General features: G+C 34.5%; 2 protein-coding genes across 2 annotated transcripts in view; one reads left to right on the plus strand and one right to left on the minus strand.

Moving 5' to 3' along the window:
* The window catches only part of LOC126890068 (iron-sulfur clusters transporter ABCB7, mitochondrial), a 64,851-nt gene extending 47,400 nt beyond the window's left edge, over positions 1-17,451 (minus strand). Inside the window, exons 1-2 of the mRNA XM_050658895.1 lie at positions 17,111-17,451; positions 16,642-17,059 (exon numbers count right to left, since the gene is read on the minus strand). Of these exons, the coding sequence (XP_050514852.1) occupies positions 16,642-17,059; positions 17,111-17,257 (565 nt within the window). The 5' untranslated portion in view covers positions 17,258-17,451. The remainder of the gene's footprint in view (positions 1-16,641; positions 17,060-17,110) is intronic.
* Positions 17,452-17,536: 85 nt separating this feature from the next.
* LOC114345252 (vacuolar protein sorting-associated protein VTA1 homolog) overlaps positions 17,537-24,631 on the plus strand; it is a 49,557-nt gene continuing 42,462 nt past the window's right edge. The window contains exon 1 of the mRNA XM_050658897.1: positions 17,537-17,748. Within this exon, the coding sequence (XP_050514854.1) occupies positions 17,643-17,748 (106 nt within the window). The 5' untranslated portion in view covers positions 17,537-17,642. The remainder of the gene's footprint in view (positions 17,749-24,631) is intronic.

Consider the following 24,631-nt stretch of genomic DNA (forward strand, 5'->3'; position numbering starts at 1 on the left):
TTCACCTTCAAATACCTGGTGAAAGTAACATCGAAAGTGAAAATATCGTAATCAGCCGGGGCCTGTTTCAAGGAGATTCGTTGAGTCCTCTGTGGTTCTGTCTAGCTATGAACCCACTATCTCAGCTATTGAACTCCACAGATGCAGGTTTTAGCATCAAAAATAACAACAATGTGGTGGCGAAGCTTAATCATTTATTGTACATGGATGATTTGAAATTAATGGCTTCCACTCGAAACCAACTCGACGAGATGCTAAAAACTGTAGAGACTTTTTCTAATGATATTAGTATGCACTTCGGACTAGATAAGTGCCGTATTTTAAATATAGTCAGAGGAAAAGTACAGCCCGGAGGATTCGATATGCAAAATGGCCAGAACATCGAGGCCATAGGTGAAAACGATATGTATAAATATCTTGGAGTAAAGCAAGCGCGGAAAATTGACCATAAACAAATGAAAACAGAGATAACTACTGAGTTTATACGAAGGGTAAAACAGCTGCTTCGCTCACACCTTAACAGTAGAAATTTGTTTAAGGCACTAAACACCTACGCATGTTCCGCGTTTAGCTACTCATTTGGTATGTGGACAAAAACAGATATAGAAGCTCTTCAGCGAAAAGTACGAACACACCTCACAAAGGCACAAAAACACCATCCTAAAAGTGCAGTAGAAAGAACAACATTACCACGGATTCTAGGAGGAAGAGGACTTATGGATATAGGTGAGCAATTAGATAAACAAATTGCTAATTTAAGAACTTATTTTCAGATGCAGGCTGAGACATCTACTCTACATCGCGCTATCTGCGCAGTAGATGACACAACACCGATCAAACTGAGGGAACCAGAAATGCGCATAAACCACCTTACTAAGGACGAAAAAGTGCGCGCCTGGATGGGTAAACCTCTGCACAGGCGACATCCCAATGAGGTCAGCCAAGATTATGTCGACAATGTAGCGTCGAACTACTGGTTGACATCAGGAAAGATGTTCCCTGAGACGGAGGGTTCATTACTGGCCATTCAGGATCAGGTTATACCAACCAGAAATTACCTGAAATATATCATCAAAGACCCTCTGGTTCAAAACGACAGATGCCGATATGGATGTCAAGCCCAAGAAACCATCCAACATCTTACAGGGGGCTGCCAGGCATTTGCTGCAACTGAATACAAGGAACGGCATGACGCAGTGGGAAAAATCCTTCATCAAGAGATAGCTATCAAGCTGGGACTTCTCCAAACAGACCATCTCCCGTATTATCAATACGTCCCTGAGAATATGCTTGAGGATGGCAACTACAAGCTATACTGGGACCGCACTGTACTCACAGACCAAACAGTGGCACATAATAGACCAGATCTCGTACTAGTTAATAAATTAACAAGACAAACAACACTAATTGATGTGGCGATACCTAACAACAATAATTACGTAGTAAATTTACTGAAAAGATCGCCAAGTACAGAGATCTAGAAATTCAAATACGAAGGCAATGGAGAATGCAAAGTACCCAGACGATACCGATTATTATGTCTACTACTGGAGTCATTCCGAAGACCCTCCTCGAAAGCATAAAAAAGCTGGGTCTGAATGAACATCTTTATAAGACCATGCAGAAAGCTGTACTACTCGCGACGGCCAGATGCGTACGAAAATTTCTGGGAGATACACCTGCATTCCAAGTCACCTAGGGCTCGATAACACGGAAAGAGTCCCACCAGAGCTCAATCCTTTTGATACCGTAGGTATCTGGGATGAGTCAATTTTCCCCTTAGAGGGAGTGTGAGCCGTATGGTTAAATCTGGATGAAGTTAAAACAGAAATAATCAATTGCAAAAATTTAAATAAATTGCAAATGCATAGTGTACCTAATAATTAATAAAAAAGGTTTAAAAGTTAAGCTGCTGCATATAACACCCAAATATAGATAAAAAAATAATAAAAATACTATTTGTGCAAAGGGTACTGTAATTTCTTAGTTATTGATTAAAAAAATCTTCTACTGAATAATATGGTCTTTCAGACAGGTAGGCTTTTGTCAGTTTACGGAATTTGTGGAAAGATGGTGCCGATTTTAGATGTAGGGGGAGATGGTTGTACATTTTTTTTGCGGAATATAATATCGAATTCTTTACTAACTCCGAGGACGGGGTCGGCAAATCGACGTCAAACGTAGAATTTCTCGTGAAGTAGTCATGATTAGGTCTTGGTGGAAAGACATGTAGATTTTTACGAATTAAGCAAACAGTTTCTAAAATATACAAAGATGGAAGGGTTAAAATTCCGTGATCTTTGAAATAACTTCTGCAATGTGTTGTTCTTCTGAGGCCAAACAGATATCTTATTGCTCTTTTTTGTAATTTGAAAATAACATCGAATTGGGCAGCTGTACCAGAACCCCAAAAAGGAAGACCATAACGAAGATGTGACTCGAACAAAGAAAAATATGTTATTTTGGAAGATGCTAAATTGAGTTCATTCGGAACAGATCTTATAGCATAGCAAGCTGAAGAGAGTTTCTTCCGTAACAAATCGATATGGAGCGACCATTTAAGGTTGCTGTCTAAAAAAATACCAAGAAATTTTACAGAATCAACGGTACTGATCTGGCTGTTATTAAGAGGTAAGGGTTGAAGAGCTCCTTTATAAGACAATGCTACTGTTTTATCTACGTTAAACGAGAGTAAATTTGAGTCAGACCAGGTTTTTATTGTAAGTAGATCAGAAGTTATAGTAGCATGAAGAGTTGCAATATTTGAGTTGCTCCAAGTGATACTGGTATCATCAGCAAAAAGAAAGATTTTTCCATCGATTTTTAAATTAGTGATGTCATTAATAAATATAAGGAAAAGTGGAGGACCCAATACTGAACCTTGAGGTACCACACATACAATGTTTTTGAGACTAGAGTCTGTATCATTTGCTCTAAGCAGTTGTTTCCTATCATCCAAGTAAGATTGGAACCAATCTAAAGAAATGCCTCGAATTCCGTAGAAATTTAGTTTTTTTATCAAAATGTTGTGATTTACACAATCAAAAGCTTTGGCGTAGTCACAAAAAACGGTGGCAGTGTGAAGATTATTATTCAGTGCTTGATAAACCTCATGTAGTACAGAAAACATGGCATCAGTGGTGCATTTATTATTTAAAAAGCCGAACTGATTTTGTGATAAAATGTTGTTTTCAACTAGAAAGGACATAAGTCGGGCTTTTATGAGTCTCAATGATTTTGGAGAGTACCGGTAGTAGTGCAATAGGTCTATAATTGCAGGTATTAGATATTTCACCACCCTTATGAACAGGAATATTGATGGCTGTCTTCAGGCACTCTGGAAATTTACCTTTCTCAAAAGAATCATTAATTAGTGAGATGAGGACTTCTAACACATTTTCTGGAAGATCAGAAAAAATTTTTATCGATAGATCATCAGTACTACAGGAAGATTTGCTTTTGATACTATTGATTGTTTGGATCAGTTCAGATTTATCGACTGGTTTTATAAAGAATGAATTCGAGACTTTTCTTGAATTAGGGAGATAGGAAATGGGATCTTGTTGTGGAAAAATAGTTGATGTAATATTTTTACTCACATTAACAAAGTATTCATTTAGATTTTCAGGGTCTGGAAGGGAAAATGTTTGAGCAGTGTGGGTTTTATTTCGAAGATCGTTTATTATGGACCAAGTTTCTTTTGCAACACTTTTGGAGCTTCCCAGACGGTTCTAGTAGTAGACTTTTTTAGCTGATTTTATAAGTTTAAGATAGGTTGCCCTGTACTTGGTGATATATTCAGTGATAGAGACGTTGGTAGTAAATTTCTTGATATAGAGAAGAGAACGCATATTCTTGGAAGATATTCGGATACCTTTAGTAGTCCAGGGTTTGTGATGTTTTGGCTTAATTGCAATTAAAGGAAATGCTTTATTGAAGATACAGATAAGCTTATCTAAGAATTCACTGAAATTATTATCCATGTCCATGGCAGGAAAGCGCCACTCAGAGGTTAAGCATAAATTTTGGAATTTACGAAAGTTTCGGGTGGAAAAAATCCTGCCTAAACGTCGGGTTTTCGAGGAGGGTTTGCTGGAGATATTAAACTTCGTATAAACTGCTTCATGATCAGATAGTCCAGCATTAATAATTGTAGAGTGGACATCAAGGGGTGAGAAATCTGAGACTGTATAATCAATTATGGTAGATGAAGGTTTTGTAATCCTTGTAGGAGAATCAACGTGCATTGTTAGACCATACGATTCAAATATGTTGACCAAGGATATTTGTGTAGCACAAGCAGCAGCATAATCAATGTTAAAGTCCCCGCATAAAATTTTTCTACTTTTATGGGGCAGGTCATCTAACAAATTTAGCAGGTTCTGAAAAAATAGTTCCACGGAAGAGGCAGGTGATCTATAAATGCAAATAATATAAAGATTAAGATTCTTATTGTAAACTAAGGAAAACTCAAAGGAGGCTTCACTTAACAGAAAGTCATATTTTGTTACCAAAGAAAAGTCATTACTCGTAGACAGAATTAGTGGTCCCCCATAAGCTGAGCTTGGTCGATCATACCTAGCAATTGTGGTGTATTTATCTACAAAAAAAGGCTCGTTGACTTCAAGCCAGTGCTCTGTAACCGCAACTACCGGGGAAAACCCTAATTCCTCTAGAACCAAAAACAATTTATCAGTTTTGTATCTTATAGAACGAATATTAATCAGAACCATGCTAAAGTTGTTATCACAAAAACAATTTGAGGATTCTAGTCCCTCAGAACATGTCGTGATGTTTAAAAATTTCGTTTTGGAGAGGTAGCGGAATAGTAATTTCGGTGACATTCCCTTGATTTTTGCAGGTGTATAATTCTTTCAGACGTGAGAAAGGACCTATAAGCATTAAGATCAGCTTCCACCTACTCTGGACCAATTCCATAGGCACTGTTGAAGTCTAGCAGAATTTGTCGTAGATCTTCTGTCTTAGTGGGAAGTCCCTCGGAAGCCAAAAAGAGTTTAACACTTGTGTTGGTAAATCCATCGTAAAACACTGAAGCTGGTTGGTCATGTAGATAAGAAAGATGAAGTTTAATGGCTTTTAAGATATCCGGTTCCCTTAATCTGGCTAGAAGATATCGACTATTAGAGTTATTGGTTAATCGAACTCTTGGTGGGGTCAAAGGATCCAGATTTATCGATGGTTCTAAAGTATCCTTCTTAGCGAAATTTATTGGCGAATGGAACGGATTCTTAGATTTACAAACTTCGATGGCTTGCTTGTCTGTACGTATGTTTGTGTTTTCTACTTCATCTTTGTTCTTGCGAGAATTGGTAATTGGATTTTCCAAGGTAACAGGGATTCTGAGATTCTTCGGATTCTTATGTGACTGAGATGAAAGCGTTGGTTCAGAATAGGAAGATTCAATAGACCATTTAATGTTAACACCAGGTGGCCAAATTTCCTTATTAAATAATAAGTTAATAGATGTTTTAGATTTTATACCTATTTTGAACGAAGAGCCAGTTGTTGTGTCGGCATCTTTAAGGAGTGTGTAACATCTAATATATTCCTTAATGCCTAGCTTCTCTTTAATATAGTGAACCACTTGTATAGGGGTGTACGTTGGGGTCAAGTTACTAATAACTGCAAAGTGACATTTATCTTCTGTACTTTTTAGCTTTTGCTCTGGACTTGGTTCTAAATGTCGGGACTCTTCAGTTTGGGTACTTGCGGTGGCATAAGATATATTTTTCTTCAATATCTCTTTTTTAGTTGGTATAGCAGATAGATTTTTAGTAAGACTGCTCATTTGATTTGAAATTTCACCGATATTTGAAGAGAGTCTTTCTAATCCCAACTTAATCTCAGTTGAATTTGTGTCTTGGATTTCAACCTTGATAGTCTCGTCTGAAGAGCCGAAAAAAACTGACGATATATTGAAAATGTCGTGTTCCATCTGCCTTAGCGATTTTAAAACCTTTTCAGGATTCAGCACGTTGTTTAGTTTGTGGATCTCGTCAATTTTTTTCGTAAGATAGTCCAGTTTACCGTCATTTTTAGTTAATAGATCATAAGTCTCGATAAAAACAGGCAAATTGTCATTTAGTTTTTTAGTAACTTGAATTAAGCCCTCAAAGTTCTCTAAAGGTATTTGATTTTTTGATAAATTTGTAATTTTGTCATTTAAATATCTCAAGCTTCGAGAGTCACATACGGTACAAAAGAATCTAAGATGAAAAGACTTTTGGTCCAATAGGGCTTTAGTGATGGTCTTGTTTAATCTCGTACATTTCATACATAAGTTTCTTTGACAATCTCCGTTACATCTTAACTGATTGTATTTATCCGAGTCAGAATATTGGGTAAGACAATGTTCACAAGTATACGTCATTTTCAAGGTTAATTGATTACGATGTGCAAAAATTAACTAGGTCGATGTGATGGTAGTAATAAAAAATTTGAAACACTTACAGCTAGAGTTTTACCTTTCTTAATCTCACAAATCTCAAGCGAGAAAGAAGAGTACTGAAGCATCTTAACAATCTTCAGTTCAGCGTTTTGAAGTTCGCTTACTTCAAGAGAATTTGATAACTTGCGAGAAGGCGATTTGGCATTATTGGCAAACCTGAATATAAATGCTAAAGTTCTTACAAACCTTGAAAAATTAGAAAACCTATCAGAAAGAGAGATGAAAAAATCCATTTGATCATTTCGAACGCGAAGAGTTACTTTCCTTTCTTCAGGTAACTTGGAGGTATAAACTTTTGGATTGTATTTCAATAAATCCAACCGAGATTGATTCAAAAATTGAGGACCTTGAAACCACAAAAAAGATTGAAGTATTTCAGCGGGTAGCATTCCTCGGGAGAGTATGTCGGCAGGATTCTCTTTGGATCGTACGTGCCTCCAGTGAGCGTTAGGAGAATTATCTAAAATTTGTGCAACCCTATTTGCTACAAATTGAGTCCAACGAGAGGGATGCGAACGAAGCCAAGCGAGAACAATTTCTGAATCCGACCACATATTTATAGAGTCTAAGCGAGAGAATCTTTCTTCAAAATAATATTAGCAATCCTTGCTGTGATCTTACTACACAATAGCGCACCCATGAGTTCCAATCTTGGGAGAGTCAAGGGTTTTAGCGGAGCGACACGACTCTTAGATGCTAAAAGTGAACAAGATACTTGTTCTGATTTATAAATCACACGTAGGTAGATGCAAGCTCCATAAGCCTTTAAACTTGCATCCGAGAATGAGTGAATCTCAACAGTAGTGATTTCTTGACTTAAAAATAGACACCGAGGTATATTTAAATCCTTAAAATGCAAGAGACTGCGAACAAAATTTAGCCACTCATGCAGCGTATCTGCGTCTATGATATCGTTCCAATTAATTTTGGAAATCCAAATTTTTTGCATAATTAATTTAGCGATAACTGTAACTGGGTTGATTAGGCCTTGAGGATCAAATATTTGGGCAATCATTGACCATACTTCTCTCTTGGTGTATGTGTCTTTTAGGGTAGAATCTGGGAGAGATATTGACAACGTGTCAAGAATAGGATTCCAACATAAACCTAAAACCTTATTGGAGTCAATATCTGGAGCTATTACATAAGAAGTGTTCGAAGAGAGTGAAGAGATATTTTTTAAAAACAAGTCTGAGTTAGAACACCATTTATGGAGAGAAATACAAGCAGTTCCAAGCAAACTAGTTAAGTATTTCCTTATGAGCTTTAAGGAGAGTCTGTACATCATTAGCGCCATAGAGGATGTCATCAATGTAACAACTATCTTGAAGGGCATCACTGGCCAGAGGATACTCAGTCTGATCAGTTTGTGTCAGTTCCATTAAACAGCGAGTACTCTGAAAGCTAGCGCTTTTAGTTCCATACGTGACGGTTTGCAATTCAAGACACTCAATGTCTTTTTCAGGGGAGTCACGCCAGAGAATGTTTAAAAGAGATGTTTGAGCAGGATTTATTTTAACCTGTCTATACATTTTTTGTATATCCATTGTAAAAACGAAGGAATACAATCTAAACCGTAGCAAAATGTCAAAAAGTTCCGGTTGAAGAGTAAGACCTTTGAGTAGAATGTCATTGAGCGAATAACCACTAGAGCTTTTCATCGAACCATCAAAAACAACCCTTAGCTTGGTTGTTAAGGATTCTTCCTTAAACACACAATGATGCGGTAGAAAATATTTATTTTCTAACTTTCCGTTGGTTAGAGAGAGAGGCACTATTTTCGCATGTTCGAGAAGAAGATATTCATTAATGAAAGACTTATACTGAGCGTATGTACTTTCGTTTTTTAAGAGCCTATTTTCTAAATTCATAAATCTTTTAACCGCCATTTTAAAAGATTCACCTAACATTTTATTAGCATTTTCAGAGATAAGTGGAAGATTTACTTGAAAGCGCCCTGAAGTTAACACAAGAGTAGTTTTACTAAATATTTGTTCCGCTAATTCTTCATCGGGAGTTAATTTATTAGCGAGGGGAACTTCTTCAATTTCGAAAAATTGTTGAATCAACTTATCCAACTTATTCTCTTCGGGTTCGGACTGAACAAAGAGAGAAACATTTGACTGAGAGATAGCCAAATATGAATTATGGTGAAAAACATGAGGATTAAGTGTACCAAAAATAACATAGCCTAAGTGAGTATTCTGAAGAATGGGAAGATTTTTTCCTAACCGTATAAATCCATCCGTCAATAATTCACCATAGATATCACCAGCTAGAAGCAAATCAATTTTACCCGGAACAGAATACGAGGGATCTGCGAGAGTGAGATAGTGTGGGACGTTTATTTTACTTCTATCTATAGTAGCTCTAGGAAGCCTATAAGTTATACTATCGAGTACAGCGAAGGAAGTTTTAAAACTTCTGTCCTTTACATTATAGGGGAAAAATTCTAAATTCAACATTTCGTTTGAGAGTGAGGTGTTTTCGGATATGGTTGATATCTGTAACTGTTTAAAATAAGGGATGAGTTTTAACTTCTCAACCAAATCACGAGAGATAAACGAATGTTGGCTCCCATTATCTAGGAGCGCTCTGCCGTCTTTCGAATAAACTGGTACTAAAGCGGTAGCCAACAATACTTACATCAGTTTTAACTGATAAAGCGGAGAGAGACGTGGCTGCCTGAGAATCTGGAGAATTTTGCACATCTAAAGGAGGTCTGAATGAACTAGTAGAAGCTTCATTTTGGTTGCGATTATTAAAAGAATGCTGAGTAGATATGGGAGCGACAATACGAGAAGCACCTTGAGAATTTTGGGGAGTTTGAGCATGCGTTCACGAGATATTGCCTATTGATGTTCCTAGAGGAAGAGACATTTTCAGAGGTACCATGTAAGGATGAGTGATGACGACCTCCACACAAAGTACATGATCGAGTAGAGCCGCAATCTTAAGAGAAATGTTTACTACCCAAACAATTAAAACACAGTTTCTTACCTTTTACAAAATTAAATTTTTTCTGTAATGAGAGGCATTTAAAATCATTACACTGATAAACCTTATGAGCATTACTTCTACAAAAAAATACAATTGTTATCAGAGAAATATCGACAATATTCACTTTACGGTAACTTTACATTTTTTCCAACGCGTTCGCAATACTAAACACCTTCTCAGTTACCCCTCCCACTCATCCCGCTCGAGGCACTTTAGGTGGGCGGTTCACGCACATTTATTCAGAAAACATGTGATGACATTATATTTTGTTTATGTTATATTTTGTCTATACGCAAATAATCGCTAACCGCAGCGAAGCGGTTAGCCCTGTTGCATATATGCGTTTCCCGCACATCTCGTGCACTACTGAAGTTACGCAAAGGGTTAAGAGCGATATTTTTATAAAAACGAATTAATTTAACTGTTGTTTTCACAACATAAGGCTTAGTATGAAGTGCCTAAAGTAGGTTATACACGTTAAGATTTGCGTGATAGTTTTAACCTTTAATGTATAATATGAATGCACCTATAACTGTACAGTGTTATCACATACACGCTAGGGCTTGCCTGTTGGTTATCCACGCAAGGTCAAAACTCTAACGTGTATGGCAGACTAAACACAAAAGTACAAGAGTTTCAGAAACACATAATTGCTTTCAATTTATTAATAATTACATGTTACATAAAAAGTCTTATTTTAATGAACAATAAAAATAATGTCAGACAAATAAGAAATGTGCCCCTTGCCGAGGCTCGCCAGCTAGCACCAATGATTTGAGATGCAATTTATAAGACCATTTAAATAACAAGATTCACTTTGATTTCGTAAAAAAACAACAGATTCAAATAAAAATTTCAAATGAAAAGAATGTACTTATCTAGTAATTATTCTATTTTTGGTGTCACATACCTATAACCCCTATGGAATTAAAATATTTTTAGAGAAAACACATTTTATAATTTTTCATAGTATAATTTGCAGTTGCACCTTAAACAGTAATATATTTATAAAACAGTCTTAAAAATTAAAACGGATTCAATAGTAATTATTTCAATTAATATTTATATACATTTTTTAATGAGTATTATAGTATATTGAGTATTGCTGTTCTCTTTTTTTTTCAGTAGTAGGTATTAGTAATACCTACCTACTGCCAACTTACTAATACCTACTTGTATTAGTAATACCTACAAATGTGCCAGAATTAAAATATATTTATATTATTATTGAATTGGTTAGCGTACCTAATACATATCACAAGGCGCTTTATATCTTAAATATATTTTTTAAAATATTTTACCAGAGCTAAAAACATACCATACATTATATACTAAAGTCAGTGACATCGCAGGACAATTAATGCAAAGTGTATATAAAGGGACTCCGTAATAGCTGTGAGATGAATGATTTTTGTAACCACTAATAGGATGCTTTATTAGTTAGTAATTTGAGGGATGCTCCATTGATTATTAAATTACAGATGTCACTGTCTTTATCAATATCGATATCAATTTTTTTCTTAAACATTTTTGAAATATATAATTTTTAAATGGGATGCTCTATACATGGATATTATATAAAGATGCCGTGTAAATATAGTCCATCCGCTATAACAGGGGTGGCCAAACTGAACCACATGCGGCTCTTTGAAGAATTACTTGTGGCTCTCGATAAATGTAACCGCGATCCTTTTCAATTTTGTTTTATTATGTAAAAAAATTATTATCATTCCATATGTGTTTCAGAATGTCTTTTAAATTACTGACAACAAATATGAAAGACCAAATGCAACTTTGTAACAAATTCCATTTCCATCCAAGCTAAGAGTGATATGACAAATCCAAAATTGCGCGAAAGAATATTAAGAGTGGCACGACATAAAAGTCAGTAATGAACCCACTCCAGACCAATTTGTATATTTAGTCATTATATGTATATTAAAAAAATTTGTTACAATATTAAACTAGAAAAACTTCGAGTAAATAAAAAAGCCAGAAGGAATATTGACTGAAGTCTAAAATTTATTTCAAGACTTAAAATATTTTAAATCGTCTCTTTATTTTTTTCTGAATTTACTTGAAATAAACATAGCCCATAAGGTGAATTTTTTATTACCAATATATGACCCAAACAACATATGGAGAATTAAAATTAATAGAGAGGCAAGATCAAGCTCGAAAATAAAATTATAAGTCGACGCCGATTATCGAATTATGGAAATTTGTATCAAAATCGAAGTACGTACTCTAAATTAAAAAAGGATGCTTGTCGAATTATTTCTCCGAAATCCTAACACATATCAGTATTAACCAACCAGAATCTGAAAGAATTACTGAGAAGTGCTACCACAAATTATTCACCAAATTTTAAAGAATTACCAAAAGAAGGAAAACAAATGTTGGACAGGGAAAGGAACGAAAACATTAGAAACATCCTAAAACAGGGACCAATGCAAGTATTGGGGATACACCCACAGCACAAATGTTTGTAAAGGACCAGACCGAAGCGGCACGTGCTACCGGTGTGGAAAAACCGGCCACAATATAAAGGAGTGCAATGATGTCGAATGGTGTGTTCTATGTGACTCACAGCACAGGACGGGCAGCATGGAGTGCCCAGAATTCAAAACCGCCCTAAAAAGGGCAAGAAAGAGCGAACAACAAGGACATAGTTCCCTAATCCGCTTTACTTCTACTTCAGTTGAACCTGAGAAAAAAGATATAGCCCTCGCCGAGGAACCGCATCCTCTAAAACCCCCGCAAAATACAGAAACTGCGCAGGACTCACTTCTAAACGAGTTTGACCAGGACGGCGACGTATCTACAGTGCGACAGGTCGAAGTACCTACTGAAAAAGCCGAAGTTCTCGAAGACCCTCTTATGATGGAGTTTTCGAAAGCCTGCGACGAAATACAGATGACACTCAGCGAGGCTCGAACACCTGAAGCTGTAAGTCAGAAGGTGGATGAACTGTCGCCGGATAGTGCCCAGAAAATTATCCTTGGATAATCATAATAGCAGACACCACCACCCATCTAAGTGACATAATAAGTTACTGGTAGATATTAAAAATGGATTCGATAGGGACAAAGAGACTAAAAATATTACAAGTCAACGCCGGAAGAGCAAAGGTAACACACGACTTAATTCACGCGAAAGCCTTGGGAATAGAGGCAGATCTCTTGATCGTCCCAGAACCTAATAAGAGAATAGCTACGAATAAAGGTTGGATATATGATAATAACATCGACGTAGCGATAAAAATACTAAATAGAAACGTGTGCATCAATAAAATAGTAAGAAAAGAGGGGCATGTAACAATAAAAATCGACAAAATAACCATAATAGTATGCTATATTTCCCCGAATATTACTAGAGAGCGTTACAGACAACACGCGGAGAATATAATAGACACTACACAGAGGGAGAAACATTTTTTAGTGGCGGGAGACATAAATGCAAAGTCCATTCTATGGGGATCCCCCCGAAATGACGAGAGGGGTGAACTTTGGAATGAGTGGATCTCCGCGGCGGACCTCACAGTGCTAAACAATGGAAAACCAACCTTTGTGAGAGGTACATCGAAAAGCCACATAGATGTCACCATAGCTAGCGGTGGTGTTGCCAAAAAGATCAGGGATTGGGACGTACTGGACGAGAACCTTTTCACCTTTCACAGGTACATTACTTACGAAATTGGCACCAAGGTCACGAAATACGGCAGGAAGAGAGCAGTATTCGACAAGGAAAAATTTAAAAGAGAAATAAATAACCTACAAGAAGAAACTACCAACTTTAACGAGCTCCGAGAAAATATCATAAATGCACACAGAAGAAGTACCATAAATAGGCACACTACTTATACAATACCCTACTGGTGGAATGACCAAATCCAAAATAAGCGAGAGGAATGCTTAAGACGCAGGCGAATAGCACAAAGGCATAGAAACCAAGAAGAACATAAGGAGGCATATAAGAGAGCCAAAAAAGAATTAAGTAGTGAAATTAAAAGGGCTAAACGCACATGTTGGCAGGATTTGTGTGCCGCGCTGGAAGAAGACATATGGGGCGAAGCATATAAGATCGCCATGAAAAGTCTAAGGTTCGAGTCCCCATATAACCTTTGTGCAAAACGAAAGATGGAAATAGCGAACACTCTATTTCCAAGGAAGCCCGACAACACATTCCTACGGATAGACAATAATATTAAACCTGCAGAGTTCACTACTGAAGAGATCATACAAGCAGCAGAAAGTATAAAGCCAGGAAAAGCACCAGGTCCAGATAAAGTAACGCCAGAAGCAATAAAACTGGTAGTAAAAGAGAAACCTGAAGTGATGCGCAAAGTATTCAATGAATTGTTGAACACATAAGAATTCCCAGATAAACTGAAGTTGGCGAGACTCGTATTATTACCAAAACCAGGAAAGAACCCGGACGAAGCCAGCTCATATAGACCTCTATGCTTACTAGATTGCATAGGAAAATTATATGAAGGTCTTATAAAGAAACGTCTTGAAGACGAACTTGAAATTCTGGAAAAAATTACGGTTTTAGAAAATCCAGATCGGCTATAGATGCGGTGAAGAAGATCTCTGATACTGTAAAAAGATCAGAAAAAAGATGTTCGACGTGAAGAACGCCTTCAACTCTGCAAATTGGCATCACATACTAACGAAGCTCGAAGTGGCAGGAGTGTCAGACTACATCATAAATATTATAAATAAATACCTGACAAACAGATATTTAAATGTGGCATATAATACAGACATGAAACTCTCATCAGGAGTACCGCAAGGGTCCGTTTTGGGACCTACTCTATGGAATGTACTGTACAACGGGGTATTGGAAATAGACTATGGGCAAGACACCTATGCCATAGCATATGCAGATGACCTTGCAATCCTAATAGAGTCTAACATAAACGGGGATATTGAAGAAAAGGTGACAAGTTGTTACAGAAAAGTCAACAGGTGGATGACAGAGAATGACCTAGAGTTGGCAAGTAGTAAAACAGACATAGTAATATTAAAGGGTCCAAGACAGAGACCAACTTTGAGCTTTGATTTAAATGGTAGCATTATAGAACCGAGTAACTGTGCTAAATATCTGGGCATACACCTTGATTCAGGTTTGAGATACACGAAACACCTTATAAATACAGTTCAGAAAGCTGAACAGAGAATTGCTGCTATGACAAAGATTATGCCAAATATAGGCGGACCTAGCAACTATAAAAGAAAATTGTATCTCCAGGTAGTACAATCCACCCTCCTATATGGGGCACCTGTATGGCTTGAAGCGTTGAGATACAAAAAATATGAGGAAATATTAACGAGAAGTCAAAGAAAACCCCTCCTGAAGGTAGTAAGTGCATACCGAACTACATCGACGATAGCCCTACAGGTGATCGCGGGTACGCTCCCCATTCACCTCCTAGCAAAAGAGCGTAAGATTATATACGAAAATGATAACGGTCACCTAATAGGAGTGAAAGCCGAGGTAAGAGAGCAAATGCTAAACGAATGGCAACAAGAATGGGAGCAACAGATAGAAAAAGCACAATGGACAAAAACACTAATTCCAGATGTGAAAGAGTGGTACCAATGTAGGTTTAAAAGAACAAATTACTTTTTTACTCAATTCCTGACCGGGCACGGCTCATTCAGGTCTTACACATATCGTATAAGGAAAACTGAAGATGACATATATAGAATGTGGAGTGTGTGACGACGCAGAGCATTGTGTAATCCATTGCAACGTTTTCCACGATAAACAACAAGACATGAGAAGAAAACTAGGTGAGATAACACCAGAGACTATAATGAATGTAGCCATGCAAAGCAAAGAAAATTTCAACGTGATAGTAGACCTAATAACAGAGATAATAAAAAAAAGGAAACACGAGAGAGAGCGAGACAAAATGGGAGATGAGAGAGTGACAGAAGACATCGTCAAGGATATTTTATCATTTATTTTACTTATACACCTTTATCTATACACTTTTATCTTTACAATGTTTTATGAATACTTATTTTATCTTACTTTATTTTATTTCAGTTGTGTACACTTCGTTTTATTTTAACTTTTTTCATATACTCTTCTTTTTGTACACAGTACTCAATGTTTTATTTCTAGAACAAATAAAAGAATAACTACTCCTCACAGTCGGCTCCACCGACATGGAGTAGAGATAGGGTCAGCAGCGTGGCATCTGAAGTAACGTTTGTTAAAAATACGTACCGGGTGTCCACGGCTGGAATGAGGGGGTTTTAGTAAGTAGGCAGTTGCGTTTTCACGATTGATTCGCTCGGCTTCACGGGTGTCTGAATCCCACACACCAGGGTAGAGGGCAGAACACTAATTTCTTGGGGTGCTGCAGTCTACCCTGACGGTCTTATGAAGATTTCCTCCTTCCCAAAAAAAAAAAGACGGACCAATAGAGAAAAAAATTTAAAAAAGAAACCTGGATTGATTTGGACATTTAATTAGAATGAACGAGAACATACTAGTAAAGAAGGCAAAAGATGCCAAGAGACAGGGGAAAAGAAGAAGGAGCAGACCTAGAAAGGGGCGAATGGAACAAATCCAGGAAATCGAAACCAAGAGACAGAAAACAGCGCAATAGGTGAAGGAAATGGGAAGAAGACCGGAAGGCGTGGAAGAAATGGGTAAAAGATGGATAGGTGATAGGCGATAGCAAAGTTCGACTATCTTATTGGGCATAAGGACAACGAGAAGAAGAATAAGGAAAACAAATGTAATTCAGTTTTAAGATTTTGTAATTTTATTTGTTTTCAATAAATAAAAGTCCTGTTAAAAAACATTGTACATACCTACCTTCTTTTTCAATTAGTCTTTAATTGCGGCTCGCGAAAAGTTTTAACTTGTGAAAAGTGGCTCTAGCTATCAAGGAGCTTGGCCACTCCTGCGCTATAACTTTTCCCACGTGTCACGATTCATTTTCAAACAAATAAGTCAAAACATAAAGTGAAACAAATGTCGATGTGTATATACATTTTGTATACTGTATACTATATACTACACACATCGGCGTACGATTCACTTCATGTTTTGACTTAATTTATTTGAAAATGAATCGTGACATATGGGATAAGTTATAGAGGACGAACAATAGGTACCTAAATAATATAGAGTTGTATAAGACTTACATCCTAATAATAAACTAGTTGCTACAGTGGCTACCGTTTGTGGAGCAGTTTCCATATTTAAGGCATTTCCAACATTTAAATAATCCACAGAATATTTAAAAATAAATGGGACACACACATTCATGACCTTGGCTCCAATAAGTAAAGACACTGCCAATTTTACCCTGTCTCTTATGGATTTATCATTTTCTGGCCATATATATTGTAACATAGCTCCTACCATTTGCCGACCAGTGATAGGAGTCTGTTTTTGCAAGGATATAGTTTCTCTGGTCAGAGTGGAGGCCCCTGGATGAAAACATCCTCGAATAGGTTGTGCTTTGGGAGCACTACTAGGTATTTTACTTAAAATGCCTGCTAAAATGCCACCACTACCTTTGCTACTGTTTGATTTTTTCTCAGTCTTTGTAGAATACTCCTAAAAAATGTTTAGTTATATGATTTACAAAATGGTGTAACCAAGACTTACTTTGGTATAATAAAATTGGCTAAGGTATACATTTTTTGTATTTTGTCCATAAACTTTAAATATGCATTGTTTTTGGTAAACTACTGTTTTTAAATGGCGATTTATAGCTTTAAAAGGAATATTACTTAAATTTAACACGGTAGCCATTGTACTGATTTATTGAACTACACATAAATTTAATGAACTACTGGAAAGAAATATTAAATCATATCTTTTACCTTTAAATAAATAGATATCTAAAATCATAATTGATAGAAAACATATATATTATTATCTGGTATTATTTATTATTATAATGAGATAAGTAAAAGCTCTGCTTAATACCTATGCTTAAATACAGTAGTTCTAATAAGTTGTAGATAAAATGTTCGAGTTCCCAAATTGTTTTTTATCTACCGATACTGTCATTGTCATTAGTGTCACTGTCACTATCAATAATTGTCACTGTCACTGTCAGTAATGAAAATTTTTGATTATAATTATAAAATTAGTCATTTATAATTGAGAATTAACAATCTTTTGATATTGTATAATGGTGGTAAAATTTCCTCCTGTAACAGCGGAGGTAAAGCCTCTTGCTCATCTTTTAAAACTGGCTGATGAGCATGACGAAAGAAATCTAGTAGTAGCCTACTGGGGTGAGTACATTTTTTGCTTCTCTATAATATTTCTCATTACTATAATAGTACTACAGCTCGTCCCAGGATGGGCTGAATAGTTAGAATTAAGCATTAACAAAATGAATTTATGAAGCCGAACAACAAGCACTTATTTAAGAATAAGAAAGCTCAATGCAAATTTTCAACTTTCATTAAGCAGAACTTTTTAAAAACAATGATGTAGTAGTTGAAAAATGTAATTTGTAAACAACATTGCTTCAGAAGACCCACCTGCTTCTATAATTAAGGTTTCTTAACCTTTCAGAGATAATTGAAATGGCATGATGGTACATAAAAAGTAATGTGGGACTCACAGTCCGCAAATCCAGAAAAGGTCCAAAAAACAAATATTTTTGGAAAAACGGTGTGAGAACAACTTCTCATATATTTAAAATAAAGAAAAAAAAACTATTTGCACAAAAATTTAGTATCATTTGTATATAAGCTTAAACTAGTGCTTTGAAAATAAAAGTTAATCATATCTTTTTCACAGTAATAAGTTATGGTAAATGTTTACATTAGTAAGGATCACTAAAAATGCGTAAATTTTTTGGACTTAGCCTAAAAATTGGAACAAAGGCAAAATTTTCATGTTTTTTGTTACGGAACAAACAAAAAGTGTAGAAATGTTTAAAACAATTGAAAAAAAAATTATAAAATATGGAAAATTTAAAACTAGCCAGATTAAAATGCTATCAAAGTACAAAATACTTTTATGTTATTATAACATATATAAACAAATTATAAATACCATTCATTATTTTCGCATTAAATTATCCAAAAATAAATAATATTGTAAAATGGCCAAAAATTCATTGTTTGGAAAAATAAGTCCAGCGCGCTTGCACACAATATAGGATATTCTGATCATGTTCAATGTTGCCAAATGTACATTTGTGTTTTTCGGAGTAACTATTGAACTTAATTTTAATAAAAGTTATGTATTATTATGAGTTTTTTTTTGGGGATTACATAATTATTCGATTAAACTTTCATCATTAAATTGTATGTTCTGTTTTATTTATTAAAAAGAACTCATAATAAAAGTTTCTTCTCAGAATTAGATTATTAATGTTTCGGCCAATATCAGCCGCAAAACTGAACATGCTGATATGAACAAAAGGTAACTAGCATCTCATTCCACATGCTAAAATAAGAAATCTCTTCAAAATAAGAAATATTCTTTCAAACACAATTATTATTCTTGAAGCAATTTGTATGTACCAATGTCCTTAAACAGTTGAGGACTGTAGGTATATCCATTATTCCCCAATAATACATTCTCCAGAAATTCCCCATTTTATATACCCATAATATGCAAAAGTATTTAACAATTCCTAAAATAGTACATATTTCTAATTGCACTTCCATATTTTAGGATGAGTTTTATGAGTATTCTTTAAATGCCAAAATAAAAACTTAATGTTTTACTTTTTTCAATGATCTTGTTTTCACTTTTTTCTTGTATCTTATTACAAGTATCCTTTATTTTACGCTTGCAAAAAGTCTAGTACATACTGGAATTGGTAATTTCGCAATAAACAATAATTTCGAAAGATGTGGCAACATTGCTTCAAAAAAGTATGCAATACGCATACGCACGTTGTTGACAGCAATTAAAATGGTGGATGCGGTTTGAAATTGATGTCAAAATATCAGTTTTTTGAATGAGAAATACAGAAAAACTATAGCTCAGCGCGAAAAAATGTATAGAATGAAAAGTGAATAAAAAGTCGTCAAAAATATACTGTGCAAATTTCGGACCAGGCCGAGTAGCCTTACTAATGTAGCAATTTACCTAAGTTATATATTGTTTTCACATTTTGGGTACTATAAAACACAAAAACCCAAATTATACAAATACAAAACAACTAGGTGTTTTTACGAAATTAAACACAGACTTAATAAAAAACAAATGTTTGAGCTGCATAGTAGATACCTATACATGTAATGAAATGTGACACTCCTTCCAAACTAGCATCGTCATGGACAAGGGTCAACTTCTGGCTCAGAATCAGAGAGAAATTCCGCATGAAGCTTTACAAGATATGCTTGTTGCTTTTCAAAACTCACATTCAAAACATATGTAAAAAAATAAGTTTATAATATCATTCATATATTACGTAACACATAATCAGTATATCACTTATAATTATAAATTATAAATATTTTTATTTACCCTAGAAATAAGTGGATCTTACCTGAAGATTTGTTACAACTTGTATAATGTGTGGACTCACACTCCGCAAGTCAATATAACATCAGAACTAAATGCACTAGACAACTCTCACATCCTCCTGAATAAAGTGCCCCCTTGCTTGAAGCTATCGAGCACCCCATGATCGAGAGCGTAATTAATCAGCAGAAATTGACCAATAATTCGACAAGCGGACTCACAGTCCGCATGTTAACTCTGAAAGGTTAATAGGATCTATCCCCAACTTTTATGCAAACAGGTTCTCTATCAAGTATTGCCAAGACACCTACAATTCTCTATTTTCTATTTCCAAAAACCCCTTTGACAAATAAATCACAATATGTGTCAATATCTGACCTTTATCTTATTCTGTTTGTCTTGAGTTTTTATTAAATATTGTTGTCTATTAAATAGTATTAAATATTATTGCTGTCCAATAATCACATGAGGCTCGAAAAGGGGGAGAGGGTATTACTCTGTAGTGATGTTGAAAAAGTAACTATTTGTTACAAAGTACTCGTTACTCACGAATACCAAAAGTAACGATTACTATACAGAGAGGCAAATCGTTACTTTGATTACTCTGATTACTTCGTACCAATCGTATCAGAGCAAGTAACAACTATTGTATCTACTTTGATTACTTTGATTACTTTGATTACTTCGTACTTCATGAAGGTCCTTATTATATCGGAATACCTATACAAAGTACCTACCTACTGAGAAATACGATTCTCGATATGATTACTGGTATTCAAAAAACAAAAGTAATCATAGTAATCAAATCATTTTTATCCCTTAAACAGATCGGTGAAGGTCATTGTTATATTGGAATACCTATACAAAATACCTACCTACTGAGAGATACGATTCTTGATATGATTAGCTGTACTTAAATACAAAAGTAATCATAGTAATCAAAGTAACGAATACTGTAAATGATTACTTTATACAAAATACCTACCTACTGAGAAATACGATTCACCATATGATTAGTGGTACTCAAATACAAAAGTAATCATAGTAATCAAATCATTTTTATCTCTTAAATAGAATGGTGAAGGTCGTTGTTATATCGGAATACCTATACAGACTTACCTACTGAGAGATACAGTAATCATAGTAATCAAAGTAACGAATACTGGAAATGATTACTTTATACAAAATACCTACCTACTGAGCAATACGATTTTATATGAATACCAGTACTCAAATACAAAAGTAATCATAGTAATCAAAGTAACGAATACTGTAAATGATTACTTTATACAAAGGTAACGATTTGTAACGAATACTCGAAAGTAACTATAATCAACATCACTATTAAGTACTCTGGGCTAATTAGCAAAATACAAGGAAAAGTTATTTACCAGCAATTTTATTGCTGGAATCAAATCTTATGATTATATATATTAATAATATAGGTATGCAAAGTCTGCAGATAGTGTGCTACTTTTTTTATAAACAAAATAGCGCCCGAAAATCGTGTTTTTTTTCAATTTTTGCTCTATAACTCCAAAGATTTTAACTTTACACCAAAAACACTCAAATAAAAATTCACCGTAATTAAATTCTGCATAAAGAAGTGTTTTTCCCGATTTAGTTAGATGAAAAATTTCCCCGAAAAATGCGAGTTTTTCCAACAAAATATTTAATTTTCAACTAAAATTTTAGATAAGTAATTGTTTAGCAATAATTAAATAACTTCGTAATATAAAAGATCTTTTCGTATAGATTATAATTCCAGAAGCCGATGGAAATTGAATGAACAGTTTAGCAACAATTGAGTTGTTAATTAAAAATTTACGGTCGCTATAATAACCAAAATAATTATGATACATAAGAATAACCATTCTTTTTGTATAAAAATACACTGTACCTATCTAATGTACTTTACAGAATTGAAATTGGACTATTTAAGCGGCCTTAGGTATATTTTAAAATTATAAACAATATTTTGGCTTATAAACAAATAGAATATCTCGGGAAATATCAAATTAAATCATGAAAACGGTATTGGAAAAAAGGCGGAAGGACGCTTCTTTTAAAAGAAAAAACATTTAATTGTGATGAGTGGTTCCTGAGATACAACCAGTCAAAGTTGACCGGCATTTACGGCAAAGATATAAACAATAGGATCATAATTTTTGAACTATCACCTTTTTATTTTTGTCCTCTTGCTCCACACCAGTTTTCATATATTTAAAATACTCATAACATATATTATTATAATAAAAACTATCAATATTACGAGTGAAAATTACCAAAAATAGCAAAATTCCAATCAAAAATTAGGTTGGAGAAATTGTAATCCTAAAGTTCAAAATCGGTATATGTTAAAAAAATGCCTTTTCTTGGCTTCCCATACAGAATTTTCTTCATTCTTTTTTTTGTTCCCAAGTAACTCGAGTAGAGCCATCTAACTAACGCAGGGTTGAAAAAAAAAACATGTTTTTTTTATTTTATACAAAACATGTTTTTTTTGTTTTAAACGTTTTTTCGATGTGCTCATTTATATAAGACTTTTGTCTGTTTTTTGAAAGGCTTTTACCTTTGTATTTTTTTGTTGGCTCAACATGTTCTTGTAAGTATAACCAAACATTGCTTTTACCTTGGTCATCATTTTAACTTTAACATTTTGCTTTAATTAATATGGCTATACCTATTCTAGGTAACACTGATGATGCTCTCGTTACAGAGCGAAAACGTTTTGTTTAAATGTTTGTAGCCCTTTAGGGCTTTTTAAACTAATATACCTTTTACCAAGAGGAAAATTTTTTATTAAATTTCACTTGTAATTAATGGTATACAGCCAACTACAGGAAGTTCTTCCTTGTGGGTTTTTTTTTGTTTTAAACATGTTTTATTTTGTTTTTAAATTTTTTGTTTTAAACAAATAAAACATGTTTAAAACACTTTTTTTTTTTTTGTTTTAAACATGCGTTTTTTGTTTTAAATTTTATGTTTTAAACAAGAAATAAAACTTAGAAAAAAACATTGTTCAAATCATATTTTCTTAAACATAATATTAATAACTTTGATTTTAATAATAATAAGGCCAATTGCAATTAGGAGCTATTGTCTGGTGGAACTCTAGACTATTTACAATTGATCAATTCGCATTGCAAGTTGGCTATTGCCATAACGCCTATTGTAAGTTATTTTGTGGTGTTTAGTGTTTTTTTGAAACATGTAATTGGCGAATTTTTGTACATGATACGAAGGAGCTCAAGGAGCGTATGGAAATGGCTTTGAACCCAGCTCATTTTTTGGCAAATTTGCTTGATAAGCGCTTTAGTGGAAATAAACTTATCATCCATCCATTATAAATTATCATCCAGGTGCATTGCCAATTATTATTAATTGGCAAAGTGTGTACCCTTTAAACCATATATGTTCTCTAAACATTTAATTGAGAATGTAATACCATAGACATGGTGGCGTTCTATGAAAAATATAAATACTACAGCATTGGAGCTTGTTCAACAGCTCCACACAGCTAATGCATTGTCAGCCAACATAGAAATACTCTTCTCCTCAACATAGAGTTTACCATTCCAAACTACGTAATGTATTGCAAATACATTACCATATACATTAAGTTTGTGTCTCCTCAAGTCTTCTACAAGAGCAGTAGTGAAGTCGGTAGCTACACAACACACGGTGAGGAAGACCAATTGCTAATGAAGTTAGTGGCTAAGAGCCCAGACTATTTGATCCTCAAGTAGAATCCTACAAGGATGTTATTGTCCTAATAAATGTAAAATTCTTCTTTGCATCCCGTTTTAAATACCTATAGAATTTATACACCTTCGTATTTTCATTTGAAACATGTAATATACAGGGTGTCCCGAAAAGATTGGTCATAAATTATACCACACATTCTAGGGTCAAAATTAGTTCGATTTAACCTAACTTACCTTAGTACAAATGTGCTCATAAAAAAAGTTACAGCCCTTTGAAGTTACAAAATGAAAATCGATTTTTTTCAATATATCGAAAACTATTAGAGATTTTTTATTGAAAATGGACATGTATCATTCTTATGGCAGCAACATCTTACAACAAAATTATAGTGAAATTTGTCCACCCCATAAAAATTTATGGGGATTTTGTTCCCTTAAACCTCCCCAAACTTTTTTGTACGTTCTAATGAATTCATTATTGTGGTACCATTAGTTAAACACAACGTCTTTAAAACTTTTTTGCCTCCTAGTATTTTTTTGCCAGTTTTGGGAGTTTTTATCGAGATGCGCCTTCTTTTTCAATATATTTACGTAAAAATTTTATTGGGGTTTTGTTCCTTTAAACCCCCAAATGTTTGTGTACGTTCCAATTCAACTATTATTGTGGTACCATTAGTTAAACACAGTGTTTTTAAAACTTTTGCCTCTTAGTCTTTTTTTCATAAGTCACCTTTTATCGAAATGTAGATAAATAAATTTTCAGATTATTAACAGGTCTCTATTATCGTACTTAACCATATACAAATATGTGGTGGATTCGACAAATATTCAAAATATCTCGATAAACATTGGCTTATCGAAAAAGTACTAAGAGGCAAAAAAGTTTTAAAAACATTGTGTTTAACTAATGGTGCCACAATAATAATTTAATTGGAACGTACACAAAAGTTTGGGGGGTTTAAGGGAACAAAACCCCCAT

Source organism: Diabrotica virgifera, chromosome 8 (assembly GCF_917563875.1).
Source record: "Diabrotica virgifera virgifera chromosome 8, PGI_DIABVI_V3a".
NCBI classification, from domain to species: domain Eukaryota; kingdom Metazoa; phylum Arthropoda; class Insecta; order Coleoptera; family Chrysomelidae; genus Diabrotica; species Diabrotica virgifera.